The sequence below is a fragment of the Astyanax mexicanus genome, chromosome 3, assembly GCF_023375975.1.
Source record: "Astyanax mexicanus isolate ESR-SI-001 chromosome 3, AstMex3_surface, whole genome shotgun sequence".
NCBI classification, from domain to species: domain Eukaryota; kingdom Metazoa; phylum Chordata; class Actinopteri; order Characiformes; family Acestrorhamphidae; genus Astyanax; species Astyanax mexicanus.
This window is the reverse complement of record NC_064410.1, coordinates 29,512,008-29,539,500: the sequence shown is the minus strand read 5'-3', so window position 1 is coordinate 29,539,500 and position 27,493 is coordinate 29,512,008. Positions and strand designations below refer to the sequence as shown.

Sequence of the window (27,493 nt, the reverse complement as noted above, 5' to 3'; positions counted from 1 at the left end):
TGTCTCGTGCTTCCATGTGCTTTGTCTCCTTCTACGTTATCAGTTAAGGCCGTATCACCGCATCAAAATCACCGCTTTCGACGCTTTCTCCTTTTCTATTTTCTTTTACTTTCCTTTTCTTTTCCTCTCTCTCTATCTCTCTATCTCTTTCCTATTGTCTTTCCCTCCCTCCCTACTTCTCTCTTTCCTCAAACTCAAACTGTGGCCTTTATCTGAAGGCTCCTGAAGAGAAGGGGGTCGAGGGATCCAGGAAAGGGGAGATGGCATCCTGTAATGTTACTGAGCAGCGTGACATTAAATGACAGTTTCCATCTGACCCAAAGGTGACCACCTCAATTCCCCGCTGGCTGGCCACCCAGGCATTCAGCCGCTCCCTGCGTTCCGAGACTTGACTGATTAATTCTCTCCAGCGTCCGAGAACCTGGACTTCCAGGACCCTAATCAGTGTCTGATTTAGGGGACGATTCAAACGGCATGTCAGTATGGTCGGTCCGGCATGCCGTCTAATAGCTTTGGAATAAAATGTGATTAGAGAACGGCAGAGGGGAATTGCTTCTGAAAATTAAAGATTTGTGTTCGCAGCCTGATCTTTTCTTGCTGTTCCAGGAATGATATCTTAAACAGACATTTATAATAGACCATCAATAAACGTCTATTTTCTGGTCTATTTTCATACATAAGGAGCATTCAGAGACACTAGTAAGGAACAGGGGTGTCGCTATGTTTCCCTGGGTGGTGAGACCTGTAATCTAAGCTAAGTAAACAAAATTGTAATTCTTTAAAAAAATGTTAAAATATATATTTAATGCACTGGATGTTAATCTACACATATTTCTCTCCGGTTAAAACGGGTAATGCTAATGCTGCTCCAGCAGTGCCAGGTGGGGTTACCAGCAGGCTACAGGCCTATAATACTCACCTCTGAATGACCTCTGAAAAGAGCTAGTGCTTAGCATGGTTAGCAGATCATGCTAATGCTGCTACAGACTGATAATATTCACCTCTTAACGGTAAAAAATCTAGCACGGTTTGCGGTTAATGCTAATGCTGCTCTAGTCACGATTTTTCGGATTTAAAGTAAATAATTAAAAAAACGGTAACTGAATTCTTGGTACCTTCCACATGGTGGAGATTCCCTGTACCTGAAGAAGCGAAACAGCCCCAGTTTATAACTGACCCACCTCCTCTCTTCAATTACCTCCTCTCTAGACGTCTTTGACCATTCCCTGGACCATCAGGGTTGCCAGGTCCAACAAAAATATCCAGCCCAAAGGCAGTCTAAAACATGCCCTTCCAAAGCTTAAACCAGCCCATAATATCTGTCTGTCAGACGTTTGTACAGCTTAGTATTTTGTTTATAAGGGATTTATTTTCAGTATTGCTATTTATCTTAAAATCATTAATCATATTGTAACATTAGTGTTTTATTAGTTCTTTTATAACAGTTTTATATCCCAGACAACATTTAACATCTAATAGTAACATAATAAGCAAAAAAAAATGACTTTTACTTTCTCATTTCTGTTCTTGCCCCTCCTGAACTCTATTCTCTCCTTTTTAAATTATTTGTCCATCACCTTGTGATTAATGGTTACATTGTTATTACTCTCTCTTTCTCTCTCTCTCCTTTTCACACTGTTAACCTTTATGTCATTATGTTCTTTTTCTTATGGTTCTCATTGTTGTAATCAATCCAAGGACGATGGATTTTAGTGAGGTCTTGTACACATTTGTAGGACATAACATCCAAGGCAAAACTTACTTTTTTTTTGTTTTTTGTTTTGTCACCCCGCCACCCCTGAATTTTCACCCACGAATGTATTTTCAAACAAGCACAATATGGCGAGAAACCCGCGAACCTGGCAACTCTGTTCACCATGTTGCAAAGACACCATAACGGTCTAGACCCAATCCGATAAACTACTGAGAAGGATGTAATTCTGACAGTATTTATTTAAAGCGGCAAAACTTTTCTTGTCTTTACAGTATAAATGCTTTGCAGTGCGGTAAACTCAGACCAATCACATGTACTGTAACATCACCAAACGCTATCCCCAGCCAATCAGATCTGTGCAAATATGGGAGTGCGGAGCTCACCTGGAGGCGAAGCAGGCGGTGAGAAGCAGCAGTCGGAGAATAAAGTGAGAAAAGCTAATACAGATGGTGCGCACCAGAAAAAAGAGATTAAAATACTACATTTATAAATCATACTAACAGTAATGTAACCTTGTGGTGTTACTCGGAGGATTTAATGAGAAACAACCGAGACAAGAGTGCAAAATATTCCACTTTACTCCACCTGATCAGGATCAACTCCTCAGCAAGAAAAAAAAAAAAAAAACTCCCTCGCTCGCAGGCGCGCTCTCTGCTCCCAAAACAACCCTACCTCAAAATTAAGGCAACCCCCAGGAGACAAAAAGCATTGGCAACTCCCCCCGTCAGTTTTTCCCATAACATAATAAAGTCTGATACAGTAATAATATTAAATAAAAGCTGATATTCTGGCCAAGTTCATCAAACAATTCTCCATATTTTGTACGATTTGTCATTCATGTAATGATCATGACAGGCAGGCCTAATATAAATGTATTTATTTAATATAAATACAATCTAACAGAAAAAATATAGCATTTTGAAATAAAGTTAACTTACATAGTCATTTAAATTTAAATTGTTGAGGGTGTTTACAACTACTAGGCTTCTTCATTAAACATGATTTGGCACTGAATCGTAACACAAGTTAAAAATGGCGACGATCCGGACCTTGACCTGGTGAAATTTTCTCTAACTGGACCGTACTAAATTCTAATTAAATACCCCTGCTCTAGAATGAGCTGAGTATCTAGGTCCTTTAAAATCTGCTTAATTGCTGCTTGTTATGTATAGTTCTGTTCACATCTACAGCAGCTCTCAAAGTCTGATTAAAAAAACCTGATTGAAACTTCTGATCTTTCAGGGATTAAATAATTGTTTCAAAAGAAAAAAATCAAAAATCAAAAAGGACATTTGTTGGTATATTAGAAAAAATATTGTTGGCATATTAATTGAATTTTCTATTATACAAGTCTTTATTTGACCTGAGATAAAAAAAAACATACATGTTAAACTTGCTAAAACACATTACTGAATCATTTTGAACACACATATGGCCAAATTAAAAGATTTTGGGCACTATCTTACACATTGCACAAGGCATGTCATGATACTAATACATTGCTATTTTACAATCCACTTAGTCCCAACTTTTAACAACAAACAAACAAAAACAGAATACAAAATAAAAGAACATTGGTTTTCCTGTAAATGCGTAGGTCTGTTTCCTCTGCTGAGAAGTGTTGGACACGTCCAGGTAGCTTCGCCTCTGAAATTGCGATGTGCCAAAGTCAGAGCTCACCTGGCTCTTAAAGGGAATGGCAAGTGAAACGCTGATTGGTTTATTCTTACATTATGCCCAAAACACACCTATGACAAATTCAGAGAATTAGTACACGCCTTTAACATGTTTTGAGCCGTGCAAGGTGACCTTTTTTTTTAAATCAAGCTGCAGGGTGCACTGTTGATGGTTCACCTATAGATCACTAAAATAGAGCCCTTTATATTATTAATGCTGTATATTTTTTCAGTAAGAACGCACGCTCTGAAAGACCTGCTCTGCATTAATATTCTGTAGTGTTCCTCCCTGCTTGCAACCCTGTTGGCAGGAGGGTATTCAATCTCCAGTGAATCCCTCACCTTTGAAGAGACGTTTTGTTGGAAACCTGAGGCTTAATGTCTACAATGCTGACGATCAACGTACTGAAGAGGCACTCTGTCCACCGGAGCAGCCAAAACCAGGTCCTCTGAGTAGACGTTCTTCAAGCCTTTTTCCCGAGAAGGCCTTGAGCAAAAAAAAACAGAAAACAGAAAAAAGAAAAAGTATGCACTTGGGTTCAGCAGGCGAGAGGCTGCATACAGCAGTTAGAAAAGACCATCGCCAATGCCAAGACCAATTTAGCTGACCTTCCCTGTCAAGTGTCCTGTTTTACCTTGTTTAGCTGAGTGCTTGTGGACATGCTTTGTACAACAACTATAGAAGAAAAGCTAGTCTGTACACTGAAAGAAATGTGGAGTAGGATTTACTTAAAAAAACGTAGGAAAGTTTTTCCACATTAAAACAGCAAGTAAATTTAACAGAGCTTATACAGGGGTTGGACAATGAAACTGAAACACCTGTCATTTTAGTGTGGGAGGTTTCATGGCTAAATTGGAGCAGCCTGGTGGCCAATCTTCATTAATTGCACATTGCACCAGTAAGAGCAGAGTGTGAAGGTTCAATTAGCAGGGTAAGAGCACAGTTTCGCTCGAAATATTGCAATGCACACAACATTATGGGTGACATACCAGAGTTCAAAAAAGGACAAATTGTTGGTGCACGTCTTGCTGGCACATCTGTGACCAAGACAGCAAGTCTTTGTGATGTGTTAAGAGCCACAGTATCCAGGGTAATGTCAGCATATCACCAAGAAGGACCAACCACATCCAACAGGATTAACTGTGGACGCTGTAAGAGGAAGCTGTCTGAAAGGGATGTTGGGGTGCTAACCCAGATTGTATTCAAAAAACATAAAAAGACAGCTGCCCAAATCACGGCAGAATTCAATGTGCACCTGTTTCCACCAGAACTGTCCGTGGGGACAATAAATTATTGTGGTCTAAAACCAGGTGTTTCAGTTTCATTGTCCAACCCCTGTATTCAATAATATGTACTCATAATTCTTAGTGTATTTAACTACAAATTTTTCAGTAAATGTTACTTTGCAACACGTTTACTCAATTCAATTTTACTCAGTGTATCTAAGTAAATTTTTCTACAACAATATAGCGCCACATTCTCCCATGGAATTTATTATTTACTTAATAGTATTAGTAGTAATTTGAAAGAAAAATCTTTAGTAATGCTTACCTGACAAATGTTTCATTTATTGTGGTATTCATGCCCCGATAAATTGCTTTTTCCACTGTTATTCAGGCTCAAAGTAGCTCCACACCTCCTTGCTAGAATCCGGAGAGCCCTGACGTTTAAAAGGCATTAATAACTTAAAAAAGTGCACAAAAAACTTCTTGTGCACTTTTTAAAGTGTTATTTTCAGCAATTACTGTATTGAAAATAACATAGACATGATGGCGGCGCTCGGAGCTGCTGGAAAATGAAATCCGCATCTCCGTAAAGGTTGTTAGCAGAGGGAAGCATGAATTGCTGTAAATTTTTCTGGGAAAACACTGCACTGACTTTAGACTTGATAGAACACAGTGGACCAACACCAGCAGAAGACATGACTCTCCAAACCATGACTGACCTTCAGTCAATGTTCTGCTGTTTACCAGACAATCCTGAAGGACTCAGGTTTACTTGGGTTCTGCAGCAGGACAATGATCCAAAGCACACAAGCAAGTTCACCTCTGAATGGCTTAAAACAAACTAAATGAAGTTTTTGAACTGGTCTAGACAGAGTCTGATTGAGATGCTGTGGATGATCTTAAACAGGATGTTCATGCTGGAAAACCCTCCAATGTGTCTGCATTAAAACAATTCTGTAAAGAATGAAGAGTGGGCCAGAATTCCTCCACAGAGATGTGAAAGACTCGTTGCCAGTTATGGGTAAAGCTTGATTGCAGTTGTTGCTGCCAAGGGTGGCACAAAAACGTTAATGGGTTTAGGGGCAAATCATTTTTCAAACAGGTCTAGATTGATTTGGATAGTTTTTATGTAATTTATTTTAATTTTTTTTTTTATTATTTAATCCTCCTGTTATGTTACGGGTCAGTTTGACCCATTTTAATGTTTGAAGATCTAGGAAAAATAGTTAAAAGTATTGTTTGTGCTTGCCTTAATAAATGTACATATACATCAACATATAATATGAAAATGGTTCATCTCAAATATTTGCAACCACCCCCTGCAAAAACTGAAACTAAAACAAAATTTCAATGTTATGTAAAACTATCATTTTAGATGTTGGTCTTTTAAAAGTAATAAAGTAATTAAACATTTAAAAAGTTGGAACATGTATTTTTGTATGAAAAAACGAGTAAATTATCCTAATTGAACCATTGCACTAAATATTGATAGAATAATTAGTAATGGAGTTAGTAAAAAAATATTTACACTGCTTGTAAGGATCTTTTTGGATTTAATTAACCCCAGAACAGCCTTGCTGTTCCTTACAAATGAACATAACAGGAGGGTTAAAAAGTGTTTTTTTATATTTATCTCAGGTGTCTGATATTAAAGTTTGTTTGGTAATCGGGAAAATATTGGTATGACAAAAAAGCAAAAAGTAAAGAAATCTGTAGGGGGAAAAATATGTTTTTCCGCCACTGTTTAACATAGAAACAGTTAATTAAGCAATAACCTACGAACACTATAACAAACAATAACAACCAGTGGGAACCACTTACATTTATATTTATTCATATATTTATTGAATTCTCATTTTTATCATTAAAGTCTAGACTTTTGAGTTTGCATTTTACACTCATATAACAGCTTTAATCTGTTGTGTTAATGTTTTTTTGTTTGTTTTGCTGTTGTAGGTGCGACTCCTGTACTGCTCTCACGAGGAGGCGGAGCTTATTTTTAAGGCGGCGTGGCTGTCAGGGCAGGCCACGCCCTCACACATGTGGTTTGCCGTGGGGCCGGCTCTGTCGGGACTTGGAGTAGAAGGTCTGCCTAAGGCTCTGTTTACCGTGAGGCCGCAGGGATGGAGAGACGAGCCGCGCCGGCGCATCGCTAAGGGGGTGTCGGTGCTGACGCATGGAGCCATGGCCTTACGCAGGGAGTACGGCGGGGCCCGAGGGACAAGCTTTGCTGGAAACTGCATGACAGATGGCAACCAGACGCAGAGGGTGCCAGACAGGATCAGGTAAATATGGATAAAGTGGCACAAGGAGACATTTCCATTTCCTTGTTATCCACCAGCGCTGGGATATCAAGCTTGGAATCGTTATTCAAGTGGTTAGACACGGTTTTTAATATGCAACAAATATGTTTAATGTAGAAAAATGAAATGAAATTGTTCTAATAGGTTCCATTCATGAAGAAAAACAATGCTGCAGGGTTTTTTTTATGAGTAAGAGTAGTGGCATAGAAGGCATTTACCTTTTATAAAGCGTAAAAAACTTATATTTTCACCCAGTACCACTCTATACCGATTTTTATATCAGCTACCAAAATGCCCATACTTTCCCAAGTTCTAATCCACAGCTGTACTGACCCAAACTCATCTAGTTGCTAATATTTTATTTCTCGTTCCTCAAATTCACTTTCATTCATTTTCGCACATGCCCAAGTCATAGAGTTCCTGGTCTTTATAGCCCTGAAAACATGCATTCCCTCAGGGTAAGAAACAGCAACCAGTGTTAAATGTAGAAAAAAATAAGAAATGGTTCTAATATTCCGTTCATAAAGAAGAACAATGTTGTAGAAGGTTATGTAAGTAATGGCACATAAGGAATTTTTGACACCATGTCTAAAAAGACATTTGTGAGTAAGTTTAAACAACTTTTATATACTACACAGGTTTTAAGAACAATTAGCCTATTCTGCTTACAGAAAGGTTTTGCTAAAGAACATTTTAAAAGCAGTGTTATTTATCAATTAGTATTTTTCTCCTGGGTTCAAAATGTAGGTGGGAATTGTAATTTATTTTTACACCACTGTCATAAATACATACCTAATGAACACATGCATTTTGTGACAAGCTGAAGGATAGTAATGTGAAATAAACATGTTGACTGATGGATTAAAATACTATAATATAATTTGGCACACAGAAAATACACTATGACTTGCAATATGATGTAGAGTATGAAATGGATCTGATATTTTCTATTCGTAAAGAAAAACAATGCTGCAGAGAGTTTTATGAGTAATGGCATAGAAAGCATTTGTGACATCACATCAGAAAAGACATTTGTGAGTGTGTAGAAGCACAAAAGTTTCTTAACAAAAGTTTAAGCAAACCTTATATACAATACAGGTTTTAGGGATATTTAGAGGCCATTCTTCTTTACTATAGAACCTTCACACTATTTCAAAACATTATTGACACGCATAGGTTTATTTATAGGAATAATTAGCTAAAAAGTAGTATTGTTTAGAAATGTTTTTTTTTTGTTTTGCTCCCAGGCTTCCCCTGCAGTTGGGGATTGTAATTCACTTTTACACCACTGTCATGAATACAAATCATACTCTGAGCTGTTCTAATGAACACATGCATTTTTTTTGACAAGCTGAAGGAGGAATATGACTGTTTTTAACAGGTTGAGTTCAGCTCCATCAGAGTTACACAGTGCAGTAGCAGTGTTCCAGACTTAGAAACACAATGACAGAGGTGCTGTTCTCCCAGTTATGTAATAATGTACCATCAAAGAGCACTTTCCACTGTGAGTGATTATACCTTCTATGACATATTTCTTATGACAGTACACACATGACATGGTGGACTGAGGAACTTTAAATGCCCTCATAACGTCAGAACCCAAACTAATTCATGGAGCCTTGCTGTGAGCAAACTCGCCAGTGTGATCAATCAACCTCACTCACAAGAAAACACATCAGATTTGGGCGTTCCCAAGCCGTCAACTTAGGTAACACTTCATGATCAGTTTACAGACTTCTATTCTGAGACTTTTGGCATGTCAGTGTGAAATAGAGCATGAAAACATTGTAACAATATCATAATAAATAATAAATAAATACATTTTCATTGCAAACATTGAATATATTAATGAAAACATAAAGCAATACCAAAAACGCATCATTCTCTATAATAATGATAATTTGTAAAGAAGTATAGAAATTAGCACACATTATGAATAAGACAGAGAACTTTTAACTTCAATTTAATGTTAATGCATAGTGTGCGCACACACACACACACACACACACACACATACTTCAAATCAGAGATTGAATTAATTAAGGGCTTGATCATTAGCGGATGGGGTTAGTCAGCGTGCAGTGCAATGTTCCCTCCCAAACCTGGGACCGAGAACCTCTGGCACAGATCCAGTGATTCTTGAATAAGATACAGTATATTAGATTCCTCATGAGCTCGACTGTAATGGTATCTCTCTCTCCGCGCATCACGAGCCCCGAGGCTTCAGACTGAAAGTGTGAGGCAACTATTAAAAGGATTCGGGACATTTCTTTTCCTTTTTCCCCCCTCGCACCGCTAAATTACATGTAAACCGACTGATATTAGCCTACTTAAATTCCAAATAAACTAGGTCAGCCGTGAAAGAAAATCAAAATCAGCTTGTGGATGAATAATGGAATGAAAATAAAGCCTATTCAGAATGAACGGATCGGGCAGAAGCAGAACTTCTGCTCCATACAATATTTATCACGCAGAAGCTACGTATTGATCGGCCGTGAGCGGCGTGGAGCGTTTCAGGGTTGCAGCATCTCCATCATCCCTGAAAAGCCTAGCATTTACTATTTGTTAGCTTACAAAAAAAAACTGATTGTTCTGGAAGAAGCTTACTGAAAACAGCTCATAAAATAGCTCATCATGCTGATAATAATAAATATTATAATTGATGCTTGATGTATTGTTTGTTCTGTGCATTGGAATGTGATGGGTCAGATATAGCGTGGTGGCATCTATTTTCTGCCTTTTTTCAGTCAAAAGTGTGGAAATCTAAGCGAACTGTAAATCAATATAAGAGCTTTACCCAAATAAACAGTTTTCAGGAGAGAAATCTGTGTAGATTAAAGTCCAGTTTTTATTTTAAGAATTAAAGTTTTGTTTACTTCAGTGCCCCCACCTTACATTCAGCTTAAAATACTCTATATTAACTGGAAAATATATACACTTAAGCTTTTATTTTAATAATAACAATTTAAAGAGAAAAATGGGCTGAAGAGGGATGATTATTACAACGAGCAGTTTTATTAAAAGGATACAGCAACTGCATAGAGGGGTACATTACTAATATCGAAGGACTGTTAAGGTTTTAGCCAAACATTAGCTAACCTCGCTTATGCTAGCTAGCTAGCTGGTGCTAGCCTGAGTCTCCAAGCCCATTGAACAGTGCTGCTAATGCTTTAGAAAAATGTTTAAAGAACTAAGTTTTCCAGAATAATATATTTATATAGTTACATACTGTTCAGCAGGCTTGGAGAGTCGGGCTAGCAGCATTAGCAGCACTGTTCACCAGGCTTGGAAAATTAGACTAGCGCCAGCTAGCTAGCTAGCTAGCATTAGCGAGGTTAGCTAAAGTTTCGCTAAAACCTTAACACTCCTTCAATGTATCTCTCTATGCAGTTGCTGTATCATTTTAACAAAACTGCTCTTGGTAATAAACATCCCTCTTCAGCCCATTTTTCTAGATCGTTCATGGTAAAACGTGGTAACAGCTGAAGATATGTGATCCACACCATTGCTGAGTGTAAACTCACATCTACTTCCTTCCATCACAGCCTCACTTTAACTTCAGTAAAAAAAAATGGGGGCCATGTGAAAAGAGCCTGTTGGAGACATGGCATTTCTGCACTGTTCCTCTATGGGATCCAGCGCCCCCCAGTGGTGTATAATGGCATCGCATTTATTCTGTGTGTGCATCCTCAATTCTTCTAAGTGAACCTTGTTCACTTAGAATTAGGCTCCCTAAGTAGTGTACAACATAAAAAATTTGAGAACAATAGCCGCTGTGCTACGGAAGAGACATGTGCGCTCCATACAGTTTTTCACGCGCCGATTTACAACATTGTTAGTGATACTAAAATAATGTTTTATGACGGGATTTTTTTTGTAAGAATAAAGCTTAAGTGTCCATCTAAGGTGGGAAGTGACGTGTTTTGAATTTCCTAAACGGAACTGGCCGAAAATAGGGGGCGGACAAAAATAGGGGACCACATGTTTCTCCAAACATTATTGAATAATATTGAAGTAAATAGTGATAGAAATAGTGAAGTGTCTGCTATTTTACTGCTTTGAAATCTTATTAAACAGTGTTTTGAGTGGTGCTCTAAACTGCACACGTGCTGCACCAGATGGATGGATTTCAAAGGATGTCATTGTGGCTTTCTTCCATCAGGTTGGAACCCCCTTTGGTAGCACAGGTTTTTAAAGGAGTCTCTCTTTCACAGTCCTCCTCTTCCCTCGCTTTGTCTCACACCAACAATTCCACCTGCATTTGATTTGCATTTGACAGCCAATACTGGGGGGAATTGCTGATCCCCCTGCTTGTCAGTCATACTTCTGGTAAATCAGTCGCTCTTTGAAAGAAAATAAGCGTCGACTCGTCTTTTAATGGCGGGGAGCTTTCATTGTCAGTCAGTCCTAAACTGAAAGAATCGTAAATCTGCTTAACTGGTTTTAAAGGCCCGTCACTGTAACGCGTCGCCGGAAAACGCTGAGCTAATCAAAGGGAGGCTCCAGACACACTGAGCAGTTTGCACTGTAAGTCTTTACACTTGTTGTCATCAATTATGGGCACAACAACCTGAATGTCTTCAGTGTACACTGTACTGAACGTGCTTTGTGTATCAGACAAATGCCTACACTAAACACAGCAAAATAAATACAAAAAAGGGCATTTTCTGAAGGAAAGGAATTGAGGGGTTCCACAGATTAAGGGGTTCCCACCTTCAGGTAGTGGCTAGTAGGGTTGTAGTGAAGATCACACAGACCAAATTTGATTAGTAGTCATATCTGGTTCAAGACCAATGCCCAATCCCATTTCTCTTTTGTACCCCTGCCTCTTGTTTTGAGTGTAAAATCCTCCTCATAAGAATGGGGACGACACTTGAAGAACCTAATCCAGATACTGTATATAACCTAGCAGTGGAGCACTAAAGTTTAGCAACATACACTGGTGTGAAAAAGGTTTTCCTCCCTAAAGATTTCTGTTATTTCTGTTTTGTTGCATATAGAGATTTTTTTTTAATTATCAAACAAACTTTAAAACTAGACGAAGACAACCTTAACAAGTATAAAAAGCACTTTTTAAATGATCTTTTTATTTATTAAAGGGAAAAAACTATCCTGTAGTACTGTATGAAAAAAAAAATTATTAGGTTTATAAACCCCTAAACCTAAAAATTTGGTTGTGCCACATTTGGTGTCAACAACTGCAATAAAGCTTTACCAATAACTTGCAATGAGTCTGGCTCACTCTTCTTTACAAAATTGTTTTAATTCAGATGCATTGGAGGGTTTTCGAGCATCTCAATCAGACTTTGACTAGGCCACTTTAAAACCTTCATTTTGTTGTATGTGCAGTCCTAGCATAACAGCTGCTGTATATTCTTATGATATTCTTTTAGATGCTCTTTTTAAATGAAGTGCATCAATTAAGTTTCCATTTTAACTGTTTAACAATACTTCAATATCATATAATTGCTCAAAAGTGCTAAACAGAACAAAGTAAAACAAGTTCACGCAGTATTACTGATGCACAGCACCAAAATCTATTTGGAAACCTCGCGCTTGAGGGTTCCTAATGAAGAAACTTCAGCCTGCTAAGTGAGTGAGTGATAAGCCTGGTCCATGAGGAGCTTTCCATTTTAAACTCTGAACTAACTTGAACTCTAACTGGTGTTAAAACTTCTAATCTAATGAGTCAGCAGACATGCTGTTTTCTCTAAGAGTAATGGTCCAGAAAAGCTGAAATTTCCACTTACTCGTTTCTTTGTACTCGTTTAAGTTGTTCAGCAGTCAGACAGGACTTGGCAAGCCATCAATAATTGGCATGACATCGTTTTTTTAATTTAAGACTACTGTAAATAAAAAATCACACATGTACAGATATAAAACATGTCGACAATTGGAAGTAGAGTAATATTAAGAGACCGCTTGAAAAGAACCAGATTCTCTGATTTAACTATTTATAGGTATATGTTTGGTATCTTTTCGCAAACTTCAGCCTGGCTCTTCTTCGCTTCTCATTGAAGAAGGTCCTTTTTCTAGTGAGTCCTGCCTCTAAGAGGTTGTTTTGAACTGTTCTTTCCATCTATTTCACCTCAGCTGCCATTTGTCATTCTTTTTATAGTTCTCTTGATGCCATCCTGTGGTTGCTGACTGATATTCAAATAAGTTAACGATCGGTCTCCAAACTATTAAAAAAAAACTCTGAATGTTATAATGCAAGACGTGAGTTGGATGATCACAAGCCATCAAACAAAGCTGAACTGCTTGATTTTTTGCGCTAGGAGTGGAATAAGGTCACCCAAAAGCAGTGTGAAAGACTGGTGGAGGAGAACATGCCAAGATGCATGAAAGCTGTGACTAAAATCCAGTGTTATTCCACCAAATATTATTAATATGTCTGAACTTATAGAATAAAACTTATAGTGGCTTATAGAATAATACCACAATGTTCATTTTACTCAAACATATACCTATATATATTTTCTTACTACGAATGTGGTTACGTAGTGGTGCGTCATGAGTCTACTAGTACTTTTCCTTGACGCATCTCGCAGTGCCAGATCTCTTAATTTTAAGATTCAAAAATTTTAATCAAGCTTATTCTAATTTATATTTGTGGCAGTCCATATTCTGCTATTTTTAGCTATTCTTGCTTGTTTGAAATGCACATGTTCTCTGTGTAATACTTCTACATGTGTAATGTACCAGCCTTCTCTTCTGAACCTTTTCTCCATACAGCAAGATTACATTTGATGCAATGCAACCCATCATTCATGCAGCAGATCTCTCCATTGAAATGAATAGGATGCATCAAGGCTTAAGTGCTAGTGGACACCTATCGTTATACAGTTTTTACTGTATAATGGTCTTAAAAAATCTTGTCCAGCTTCACTAGAATCACATATTGCTTTAGCTGACATTCCAGACAGTGTTCTCCCTACTGCAAGTCAGTGAACAAACTAAATTATCTTAACATAGGTAAGGTAAAAATATGACTGTATATAAGGTTGCTTATAGACTTCAATATCAGTATCAGAAGAGATGCAATATTAGTCAGCTTTATGATATCTCTGAAAAGAATCACAGCAAAGGGAATAAACTGTAAAACAGTCACTTGAAAACATCATTGTAATCAAAGGAAGTTCTAAAGACATCAAACACATTCTTTGAGGAGGCATCTTGAGCAGTGTCTTATCCAGCTCCACTAGAGTTACATAGTGCAGTAACAGCGTTCTAAGCCTGAACATGAAATTGGTACATGCGAAAATGACAGACAGAATGCTAGTCAGTAATAATTGGCATGGTAAGGAGGGTATTTTCAGAATGCTGGGCTTTTTTTTCTAGCATCCAATGCTTAGCTTCGATCCAGCAAGTGGTTTTGAGAGGTCTTATGCAGCTCCTCAAGAGTTACATAGTGCAGTAATAGAGTTCTGAGCCTGGGCTGGCAATCATAGAGACACTATTCTATATATTACATAGTAGTGTACAATTTAAAGGACTTGGCATTGTTTTTTTTTAAGCTAAAATTGCTACACGCAAAACAGACAGGATGCTGTTTTTTTATTGGTTTATGTTTGAGTAAATGAAGATTGTGGCTTTTATTCTATAAAATACAGACAACATTTCTCCCAAATTCCAAATAAAAAATGTCATTTAGAATATTTATTTGCAGAAAATGAGAAATTGATGAAATAACAAAAAAGGCAGAGCTTTCAGACCTCAAATAATGCAAGTTCATATTCATACAGTTATAAGAGTTCAGGCATCAAGACCCTGGTTTTCATGCATCTTGGCATGTTCTCCTCCACCAGTCTTATACACTGCTTTTGGATAACTTTGTGCAAAAATATTATTCCAGAGGTTTTTAATTTGGTAAAAATAAAGGATCTCATAATTTTAAGTTGTCTCTTATTTTTTTTCCTAGAGCTGTATATACTAGAAATTATTTTCTAAATGACTGTTATTTTAAGCTAAAATTGCTACAGACAAAACTGTTTGACTAACAGGATACTAGATTGCTGGGCCTTTTTTCTAATATTTTGCTCCAGACCTACAAATGGTCGTGAGAGGTCTTGAGCAGCTCCACTAGAGTTACATAGTTCAGTAGCAGCATTCAGAGCCTGGAGTGACAATAACAGAGACACTGTTTACTCTGTTCCAGTCATTGTACCATCAGAATGCTTGTGAAAAATGCTACAAAATGTACAGGAATGATCTGGTAATAGCACCGGCCTTGTGGCATCTCTAGACAGAAAGAAGTTAGTTGTAAATCTGCAAAAGCTTTTCAGAATACACCATTGTAAATTAAAAATCAAAAAAGCATCAATGTTCTGGAAACATTGTGCCTTTATACCAGTTCCTGGAATCTTGTTCTCCAGACAGGATGCTAGTCAGTAATAATTGGCATTGGCATTTTAAGAATGCTGGGACTTTTTTCAAGCAACCAAATGCTTTCCTTAAATCCCTTCCTTAAAGAGATCTTATGCAGCTTCACTAGAATTACATAGTGCAGTAGCAGCATGTAACAATGACAGAGACTAGGGCTGCGTCATATATCATTTAAGCATCATTATTGCAACGTCTGCATGCGCAATAGTCACATTGCACATTTCAATGTTTTAAATTCTTGGCACAAGAGGTAGATACACAGCGCTGTCTCTGTGTCTGTGTGAGTGACAGGCTGCTGCTGCCTGAGGGGGAGCGCGAGGGAGAGTGCGAGGGGGCATGTGTCGAAAGCTTTTTACAGTGCAGATATTTTTCGAATATTTAATCAAAGAAGCATCCACGTTCTGGAAACATCATGTCTTTATACCTGTTCCTGGAATCTTGTTCTCCAGACAGGATGCTAGTCAGTAATAATTGGCATGGTAAGGTGGGTATTTTTAGAACTCTGAGTTTTTTTTTCTAGCAGCCAAATGCTTTCCTTAAACACAGGCAGCCTTAAAGGGCAGAGTCTGTGCGTGAGCTATTTAGACGCACTAAAGCAGCGGAATGAGGCTAATGCTACTGACTTGTTGCCCCCTACTGCTGACTTTTTGTCACTGCTTAAGGTAATGGAGTGTGATTAATGCTCACCTGCAGAATCACTTGCATCTTTTCTAGCCTGATTGCTGCTGTTCTTTACCCTTCGCTCTCTCTCTTTCTCTCTCTCTCTCTCTCTCTCTCTCTCTCTGTCTCTCTCTATCTCTGCTGGAGTTGCACGTGTGGTTAATTCCCGTTTTTGTTTGTCGCTTGTGTTCGTTCTCTTCCCGCATTCTTTCTGCCTGCCCTTCATCATCCCTTGCTTCTCCCTTTTTCTTCCTTTATCTTCCTCTTCATCTCTCTTTTAATCACTGCATTCCTTCATCCTCTCCCGCCACCCTGGCTTCCTCCCCTGCTCTCCCTGCGTGTCGACACTGCTGTCTCATCTTTGATCTATCTCTCTCTCTTTCTCTCTCTCTCTTTCTCTCTCCTGGCCCCCTGCCTCCTTCGTGCTCTCCACTTTTGTCAGTTCCGAGCTCCATCTCATCCCTCTGTTTCTCCTCCGCTCTCGTCTCCCCCTGCGGGCGTCTCTACAGAGGCGGCGTATTCAGTGTCGTTTTGCATGTAAATAGGATAATTGGTTATGGTGGCAGAGTGCACTGGGAAATATCGCAGCCTGTCACCAGCAGAGCACAAATCTCCCTAACCATCCCAGACATGTCATCACACACGCAAACGTAGTAGATCTTCTCCTAAAAAGCAAGACCACCCCCCCACACCCTTCCTCCTTCCCGTTTCCCAAACTAGCAGCCGAGCAGCGCTGTCACTTACAGCAACATGCTGGCAGAATGCTAACATGCCTGATTAGCCTCTGTATAGTTTTATTATTAGTAGGACTTGAGTCTACAGTAACAACTTAGAGTTGCTTTTTCATTTCTTTTTTTTCCTACATTGTAAATTAATACTCAACTATAAAGGAACACATAAGGAATCAATCAGTAACCTAAAAGTGTTAAACAAACTAAAATACTCTGATCAACTTGTGCAACAGAGGAAACTCTTGATCTTCCTTTCCTAGCTCGGCACTGATGAGAGCCACGCGATTATCATAATGTTTTTGATGTTTTTTGCAAATGTACTTAAGGATACTTTCAAAGTTCTTATAATTTTTCAGATTAACTGACCTTCATTTCTTAAAGTATTTTTTTCTTTACTTAATTGAGTAGTTCTTGTCAAAATATGGAAATTCAAGTAATTAACTCTTGATGAGTTCAGCGCAGCTGTTAACTAAAAGCCATTCTAGGTGACTCTACCTTATAAACCTGACTGAGGGGCTCCGAGTGGTCCTGCAGGCTAAGAGTTGCCACTATGATCGCCGTTTCGAATCCCGTTCATGTAGCTTGCCAAGGAAACACAATATCATGAACAACATCAAAGTTCTTTCTAAGAACAATGCAATCAGCTATTTTATGTTTTTTTTATATTACCATATTTTTCGCACTATAAGGCACATCGAATTATAAGGAGCATTATCACCGGATTATAAGGCACATTTTATGTGACACTAGTAACTAGTAGTAGGAACAGGGGTGTCGCCGTGTTTTACTTCTAAATTCAGCATGTAAAGCTAAGTTAAGTTACATTCAAAAACAAGTAAATCTCGTGGTTACACACTAAGAAAAGTAAGTACAGATTTGTACCTAAAAGGGTATAAAGCTTGTCGCTGGGGCTGTATCTTATATTAAGGTACAAAAAATTACCTTCCAGTGAAAGTCCTTTTTTGTACCCATGTTTTTGTGCCAGTAAAGATTATAAAGATTATAAACATTATCATCAACTGAATATGTGTCAAGAACTTGATGATCTCAAATCTTCTGGCTTTCAAATGTAACATGTATAATTAAAATATATATTGTTTATTGGTACAGTGATACAGAATAATGAATGTACTTTTTGGCTGATTAAACGGTACAAATCTGTACTTATTGCTGTTAGAAATGACTTGTATTGACCCTGTAAAGACCAATATTATACCATTGAGGGTACAATTATAAAAATGTACCTTTAAGTACAAAAAAGTACTCATATTGTCCCTCTGTTTTTTTAGAGTGTAGAAGCTAATGCTAATACTGCTGGAGAACTAAACGGAAACTCCTGCATAACTCTATACTTCTGCAGATTGTCTTTGCTGCTTCTTACAACCTGACTGGTAAAATTCATACATAAGACACACTGACAATTTTGGGAAAAATTATTTTAAAAGGATTTTAGTGGGAGAAATACGATAAATATTTATTTTAAATCATCGTTATGTAAGAATTGATACCTTTTGCTACAGTCAGGAAGTGGAATTTGTGCTTGAACCATCTGTCATGGATGGTACAGAATTGCAGACACGTGCAGATACTGATAAAAATATATGTTTATTATAAAATAAACAGATGTAAACGTAGTCGATACAGAAACAATGGGTAATCACCAGTAAACAGAGCAATGAAGGCAAAACCATACCATAAACGAGAAACAGTCCAGAGTTCATACACAAGAGATCCAATGTCAGAGGTAATCCAAGAGGCAGTAGTGAAAACACAGTCCAGGTAATACACAAACAATCCAGTATCAGAGGCAAAGGCAATAATCGGCATCGAGAAAACAAAAGCAAGGTCATACACAAGATACACTGAGACAAGAGATATAGAACGCTTTGTAAGGAGGAGAACCTACAATACGCGGCGTGGGTGTTTGTCTGGCGTGCACCTTTATAGTGCCAGTAATCAGTATTCGGGACTTCCTGGAGGAAGCAGGTGAGGTGTCACGTGATCAGGTGAGTGCGTGATGTCAGGGGGTGGTGCATTCTGGGTAGTGTAGTTGTTGACCTGAGAACCTCTGTTAGAGCTTGGTGTGGAAGGGACAGAGGAGCTAACAGCACCAGACGTGGCACCATCCTTAAAACTCATAGTAAACTTAGTATATATTTCTGTATAAGCTGAGCTTGTGGGGACTGAGCTTGTTGAGTAATATTACAGGATTTTAATATAATATGTCTTTGCTTAAACACAGTTCTGTATCTATGCTTGATTAATAGTTAAAGACAAGGTTTGTAGACACTTACCTCACTTTGTGTTTGTACATACTGCCTTCTGTTTCCCATAAAACATCATTTTCCGTTGTCTTAGTGGAAAAATGGAAATGTTCTTTTTGTCTGTTTCCTTTTCTCAGAAAGAGCTTCCTTAAAGCACACTGTGTATTGAGTGGTCTTTTCTCATAGGAAGGAAGAGGAAAACACTTGTGGATGTTTTAGATCCAAAAGGAGAGTGGAGGTGGATTTTATCAGCCAGGATTTTATCAGGATTTTTATCAGATTCTGCGTAGAATCAGGAACTTTTTTCTTTATATGGCTAAAATCTACAATTGAAGTTGGCTAAAGTTGGCTGATTACTGTGAGTTCCTCTTTCTTTGAAGCATAACCTGGATAAAGCTTTTTAATTTGATACACCACAATGTGATAGATCCTGCAAACCAGTAAATTGATGAAGTTAGCATCCCAGCTGCTCCCATAAAGACTTGAGTGTTGATGAATCTGGTGAAAACCTTGCTGTTTGTGGAAAAACATTGTCCTGCTGAAAAATGCTGTGAGAGCCAACATGATGATGTCCTGTACATATCCTTGTGGTATCACTATGGGTGTCCCTTGTATTATTACTAGGGGTGACCAACTGTTGTATGCAGTGGTGGATTAAGGTGATCGGGGCCCCTAGGCTACAATTTGAGTGGGCCCTCCATCCCAAACACTCCTACAAACTCACACACACACAGAAAATAATGCTATTTCTATTAATGATGTCACATTCTCGTCCTGTTCTGTATCTCTCCTGTCTGTCTCTGTGTTTTTCCTGTCCTCTCTGTGTTCTCCTGGTCTCCACCCATGTCTTCAGTGCTACCTCTGTTTACATCCCATAATGCTAGCTTCTCTCACCAGGAGGTACACTACCCAATTGAGCCTCTAAGAGCCTTTTTTAATAGGTCAACAGTGGCAAGACACAGAATTTTAAAGTAATCCTAGGTGTTATTATTATTATTTTTTTTTTTGGATTAGTGTATATTTTGACATCTTGGCGTCATATCCATTGCAGTTTTTTTTAAATGTGCAATTATTATTATATTAATATCCTGCAGTATCTCATCTCCTTTTCATCTTTGTTTCATCTTTCTACTGATGAAGTTATGTTTGCATTCAGTTTTTTTTTTATTTAATTTCTGTTATCCTTCATTTTCCCAGTGAAATGTTCCCTATGCCACTGGCTACTACTACACAAGCCCAAAAGCATGATCTACCCAACCCCATGCTTAACAGTTGGAGTGGTGTTCTTTTCATGACTCTGCACCCTGATTTTTTATTCTCCACACACACACACACACACACACACACCTTCCCTGTGCCCGGAAAGCTGTATTTTAATCACATCCGTTCACAGGACCTGTATTCAAAATTCATCAGGGTCCTTTAGATGTTATTTTGAAACAGAATTCTAACGCTGGAGTTCTGTGGTATAAGGACTCAGGAAAAGGATTTCTTCTGATAACTCTTCCACGAGGATTATAATAGTGCAGATGTCGCTGCAGGGTAGAAAGGTGCACCACAAGTCCAGCGTCTGCTAAATCTTCCTGAAGGTCTTCTGCAGAATCAGACTCAGGGTTAGATTTGCCCCTCCAGCAATCCTGCGAGCTGTTCTCTCGAAGTTTTCTCAGTCTTCCAGACCTCAATTTGACCTCCACTGTTCATGATAAGTGCCATTTCTTAAAGGAACAGTACGCACTAAATGGCAGCAAGCATGAAGAATGGCTACCTCGGTCCAGTTTCAGTACACTGAAGAGAGTTATCAGCCCCGCCTCTTTCTCTCCAGATGGATAGCTCATGCGGGTTGCCAGATTAAAGACATTAAATGTACACAAACTAGTGCAAGACAGGTTTAAGAACTTTTTTTTAATAACAAACAACAACGAGTTATAATCAGAAAGTCATCAGCTAACGTACACTACTGGTCAAAAGTTTTAGAACGACCCTACTTTGGTACAATCCTGAAGCTAAAGGCATTGCCATGTGGGTCAGCTACGTAAGTCTGAAAGTGCTTTGTGTAAGTGTGTAAATGTTGCAGTCCAGTAAAACAGTGTTTTTCCAATACTGCTTCACTACAGACAACTGGTCAGTTTTCCGCATCCATTTCCAAAGCTCAGTTTATTTTCTGTAAGCTTTTTTTCTGTAAGTTCTCAACAGATGGCTTGTTTTCTTTTTTTGTTCATTTTCTCTTGGAATTGTACTGGATGTACCATTCAGGTTATTCACTGGACCTGAAGAACTTAAATGGCAACAAAAATGGCATTCTAATACCTTTCACCAGTAGTGTATAAGTTGTATAAGCAACGTTTTTATTGTTTGCACATTATAACTTAAATAGATTTTATATCGTCCTTAAACCACACACTGTAGTATACTTAAGTACATTTTATATTATCCATATGAATCCTACTTTAGTGTCAAGATGATATTCTGGACTGTCCCCTTTTTTTAAAATGCCACTTCTTACAGATTTTACATTTTATTTCAGCCAATGGGGCAAGTAATAATTAGTTTTTTCTAATATTATATTTCTGTTGCTAATACCGTACTAGAAAAAAAATAAGAGACCACTTGAAAATGATGAGTTTCTTTAATTTTACCAAATTGAAAACATCAGAAATATAATCAAGAGGAAGATGGATGATCACAAGCTATCAAACCAAGCTGAACTGCTTGAATTGTTGCACCAGGAGTGGCATAAAGTTATCCAAAAGCAGTGTGTAAGACTGGTGGAGGAGAACATGCCAAGATGCATGAAAACTGTGATTATGAAAACAGGGTTATTCCACCAAATATTGATTTCTGAACTCTTAAAACTTTATGAATATGAACTTGTTTTCTTTGCATTATTTGAGGTCTGAAAGCTCTGCATCTTTATTAGTTTTTTCATCCATTTTTTATTTTCTGCAAACAAATTCTCTAAATGACAAAATGTTTATTTGGAATTTGGGAGAAATGTTGTCTGTAGTTTATAGAATAAAACAACAATGTTCATTTTACTCAAACATAATCCTATAAATAGCAAAATCAGATAAACTGATTAAGAACCTGAACTTGTCTCTTCATTTTCTCTAGAGCTGTGTATTGGTACTTTAATTACATTACAACCTGAGTAGATGTATTTCATTTACTAAATTTAGAGGAAGAAATAGAGCAACAAAAGTAGTGTGTAATTCTTGTGTAATGAATGTGTAGTGCAATATGCCGGACATCTCGGCATTGAGTTGTAGAGGTTCCTAATGACGTCCTGAGGTAATCCATCCTATCCTATCCTATTCTCATGCAATACAGTTCTAAACACATCCCAAATGTTTATATTTGATATTAAAAGTGCTCTCTGAACCACATTTTGATCACACATCACACTCAAACACAGTTACACACATAAGTGCATGTATGTACACAAACAATTGCTTAGCTAGGGATATAGCCAGTGCAATGCAGCAATGCATATTGAAAATCTATTGAGCTGTTGCTAATATATACACACACACACACACACACAGTAAGCACATTATAAGTGTGTGTTACTGAAACAGCTCTGAACCTCTTTCACCCCCTCTCCTTTTCTTTTCAGACACACACCGCACACACACACACCACACACACACATCACACACACACACCGCACACACACACACAGCTGTGATGAAGGTAGAGAGAGGCTGCTGCTCATCACCATGCTAATGCTGTTTTAATGGAGACATTAAAATCCTCTCAATGTTTCTGATGTTTAAATACTCTGCTCCCGTCTTCCACTCCTCCTTTCTATCCATCCTTCCACAGCTGCCATCTCCTCGCTCTGTCCTCCTTTTCCACTCTCTGCTAATTCTTACCCTGCCGATGCCTCATTTTGAGGTAAAATTGGCACATTTTTCTTTTAATTAATAATAATTTAGTCATAGGCAATTTCTAATATAATCCTAGTATGGCGCCTCAACTCATAAACATCTGAAGATGTACAGTTATTTTTTATTTCGTTCATTATTAGCATCCTTTTTTTCAGTGGTTCTGGGTCTTTACTTACAGTGCAGTGAAAATGTAAGTGTCCCCCTTACATTTTCAGAAAACGGGACACTGGTGAACTTTCCCAGGACTTCCCATGAAAGTCAATGTAAAAAGAGTTTATTTCGGGTAATTTTGGAAACTTTCTATTGCTTCATTCATCAATTTTTTTTTTTACAGGGGTTGGACAATGAAACTGAAACACCTGGTTTAGACCACAATAATTTATGCTCCCGACGGACAGCTTCCTCTTGCGTCCACAGTTAATCCTGTTGGATGTGGTTGGTCCTTCTTGGTGATGTGCTGACATTACCCTGGATACTGTGGCTCTTGATGCATCACAAAGCATTGCAATATTTCAAAACTGTGCTCTTACCCTGCTAAATGAACCTTCACACTCTGCTCTTACTGGTGCAATGTGCAATTAATGAAGATTGGCCACCAGGCTGCTCCAATTTAGCCATGAAACCTCCCACACTAAAATGACTGGTGTTTCAGTTTCATTGTCCAAACCCTGTATGTGGCAAACTAAAAATCTACAAAAATGGAAATGGACAGCGACAATATGTTTTCTTTATGGTTTGGATGATTTTTGTAATAATCTACAATGCAGGACATGTTTTAAAATAATGAAAAAACAACCGAATTTAAGGTGTGTCCAAACTTTTAATTGGTACTGTAGGTTATGTATAACCTTTTATTAGAGTGTCTGGACTTTGTTAAAACAGACCTTGAGAAGCAAAATACACTTTTGAAATTATCTGCTTTTTTACTCAATCACAAGCCGAGCACACCTGCTGTATGTTCTGTAAATGGGGTCACATGATCACACATTCATGCAGTATCCTGTGATGCGCTCAGGATGTTCAGAAAGTATCATTTAGGGACTCCATAAGTTTAAGTGCAGGACAGACAGCTGTGAGAACGTTCTATGTATTTTAAAGGATCTGTAACATATTGGATACCATGGGCTTATTTGAGTTAAAGCAGCACTAGGTAGGATTTCCTTGATTTTTGATCTGTTTAAACAAGTAAAATTACAGCTTGAAACTCACTGCAGCACTCCATTGAGGTGTAATAGGAGGAATAACGGTGCTCTCGTGTCTGTGCCGGAGCTCCTCTGAGCTCAAACCAGACTCTGTAAGTTTTCAGAGGCGGCCACGACCAACGCTTTCCGACCTTTAGTTCTAACAGTTCTACAAGGACTACTGGTTATTCTTTACAAACCAACATACAGACACTCTGGCAGAAGCTGGAAAGAGACCGAATATGCCTGTGAAAGCCAGAAAACGAGAAAGAGAAACTAATCAGCCTGAAACATTTATTACACTCTACAACTGTAGGGGGAGCCCACGAGCACAAAATCTCAATCCTACCTAGTGGAACTTTAAATGAGTTTTTGCCCAAATTAAGTGCCAATTTAAAATAAAGAAATGATTCCCAGTAATATGCAAATGACCCAGATTTTTCAAGTAGAACTTTTTACAGTTATTAATAATTAATAATTGATACCTGGAAGAAACTTTAGAAGAAACCTGCATCCTCAGCTCAAAGTTTTATATATATATTTTTTATTACAACTTCTAAACAAGCATGATGCAACCCTTATCAAGTTCTATGGACTGATAAATGTTAAATATTAAATAATTTGCCTTTTAGACACAATGACTGAAGAAACATTTGGAGAAAAAGGGTGCAGAACCTTGTATGAAATAAATCAATCATGCTTTGGGCTTGTTTTGCAGCCAGTGGGATTGGGAAAGTTTCTCTACTTGAGGGAAGAATGGATTCAATGAAACAGCAGCAAATTCTAGAAGCAAAAATGTATGGCGTCTGTAAAAAGCTGTACATGAAAAGAAAGGGCAAGATCAAGATCCTACAAACACTCTTCAAAATCCACAATGGAGAATCTCAAGACGTACAAGCTGAAGGTTTTACCATGGCCTTCACGGTCCCCCAAATATCCCCCTAAATATCACTGAAATCTCTGGATAGACCTCAAAAGAGCAGTGCATGGAAGACTCTGACAGAGCTAGGTCAGAACATTTCACACAACTACAAGCCTTTTGCAAGAAAGAAAAGGTGAAAATCCTTCAGACATGAACTGAAAGACCCTTCACTGCCTACAAAAGCAGTACTAAACTCTAATACTCACCAAAGAGGGTGCTACTAAGTCCTGAACATGTATTGAAGGAATGCGTCATTTTTAACTTTTATACCTTTGGAAATCGAGTTAAATACTATTTACAGTTACAGAAATTTGGACCAGGCGTCCCCAAACCTTTTAATTTAGGTTGTATTTACACAATCAAGTCACAATATGGTGACAATACCGTGACCACCTCTTTGTTTCTACATTCATTGTCTATTTTTAAGCTCTAGTGAGCATCTAGGAGAACTTTGTAGCTCTATAAAGCTCTATAACCTCTGTGTCACTTTCTTTTATGGAACAACATCCTGACCGTAGACTGAGTCGTAACAGAACGGTGGCTAATCCGGAATTTTTCCGGATTTGTTGCGACCCGGTTTGGGTTCAGGATGTAGTTCCAGGTCAGAAAAGAGGAGGAACCATGAATGTCTCTTAGTCTAGTTTTCTTAGTTTGATTTTCCTTGTCTGGTTTTCATAGTTGTGTTTTCTTAGTGTTGTTTTTTTATTTCTACCTGTGTTTGTTTAATTATCTGCATTTTTGTCTGATCCCTTCATCTCCGTTCGTGACAGTAGTACAATATAGCAGATATAAGAAGTAGAAGTTGAATGTGTTACAAATTAATTTCATTTTCATTCCATTTTTAATATGATCTGTCTTACATTGATCTTGGCCATTCTCAGTTTTGGTCTTGACTTAGACTTCATGTGACCTGGTTTTGGCCTTGACTTAGTCTTGACTTCTAAATATCTTCAGGCTCAAAGTGTCCTGGTCTTGGACTTGACTCAGATTCAATTGCAAAAATAATTGGTATTGACTCAGACTCAATGCGTTCTGGTCTTGGTTTTAACTTGGACTCAACTACTTGACGTCTTGGTCTTGGTTTTAACTTGGACTCAACTACTTGACATCTTGGTCTTGATTTAACTTGGACTCAACTACTTGACGTCTTGGTGTTGGTTTTAACTTGGACTCAACTACTTGATGTCTTGGTCTTGATTTAACTTGGACTCAACTACTTGACGTCTTGGTGTTGGTTTTAACTTGGACTCAACTACTTGATGTCTTGGTCTTGGTTTTAATTTGCACTTAACTACTTGACATCTTGGTCTTGCCTTGAACTTAACTACTTGATGTCTTGGTCTTGGTTTTAACTTGGGTTCAACTACTTGACGTCTTGGTGTTGGTTTTAACTTGGACTCAACTAACTACTTGACGTCTTGGTCTTGCCTTGGAGTCAATTACTTGACGTCTTGGTCTTGGTTTTAACTTGGATTCAACTACTTGATGTCTTGGTCTTGGTTTTAATTTGCACTTAACTACTTGACATCTTGGTCTTGCCTTGAACTTAACTACTTGATGTCTTGGTCTTGGTTTTAACTTGGATTCAACTACTTGACGTCTTGGTCTTGCCTTGGACTCAATTACTTGACGTCTTGGTCTTGGTTTTAACTTGGATTCAACTACTTGATGTCTTGGTCTTGGTTTTAACTTGGACTCAACTACTTGACACCTTGGTCTTGGTTTAAACTTGGACTCAACTACTTGACGTCTTGGTCTTGCTTTGGATTTAACTACTTGACGTCTTGGTGTTGGTTTTAACTTGGACTCAACTACTTGACGTCTTGGTCTTGCCTTGGATTCAATTACTTGACGTCTTGGTCTTGGTTTTAACTTGGATTCAACTACTTGATGTCTTGGTCTTGGTTTTAATTTGCACTTAAATACTTGACATCTTGGTCTTGCCTTGGACTCATCTACTTGATGTCTTTGTCTTGGTTTTAACTTGGACTCAACTACATGATGTCTTGGTCTTGCCTTGGACTCAACTACTTGACATCTTGGTCTTGGTTTTAACTTGGACTCAACTACTTGACGTCTTGGTCTGGCCTTGGGTTCAACTACTTGATGTCTTGGTCTTGGTTTTAACTTGGACTCAACTACTTGACGTCTTGGTCTTGCCATGAGTTCAACTACTTGACATCTTGGTCTTAGTTTTAACTTGGACTCAATTACTTGACATCTTGGTCTTGCCTTGGATTCAACTACTTGATGTCTTAGTCTTGGTTTTAACTTGGACTCAACTACTTGACGTCTTGGTCTTGCCTTTGACTCAACTACTTGACGTCTTGGTCTTGCCTTGGACTCATCTACTTGATGTCTTTGTCTTGGTTTTAACTTGGACTCAACTACTTGACGTCTTGGTCTTGCCTTGGACTCAACTACTTGATGTCTTGGTCTTGCCTTGGACTCAACAACTTGACATCTTGGTCTTGGTTTTAACTTGGACTCAACTACTTGGCGTCTTGGTCTTGCCTTGGACTCAACTACTTGAAGTCTTGGTG

At 38.1% G+C, this 27,493-nt stretch overlaps 1 protein-coding gene across 1 annotated transcript in view; it reads left to right on the top strand.

Annotated features, from left to right (window-relative positions):
- Window positions 1-27,493, top strand: part of grin2da (glutamate receptor, ionotropic, N-methyl D-aspartate 2D, a) — a 213,349-nt gene that overhangs the window by 116,581 nt on the left and 69,275 nt on the right. The window contains exon 4 of the mRNA XM_049476300.1: window positions 6,574-6,902. Coding sequence (XP_049332257.1) covers window positions 6,574-6,902 — 329 coding nt within the window. The remainder of the gene's footprint in view (window positions 1-6,573; window positions 6,903-27,493) is intronic.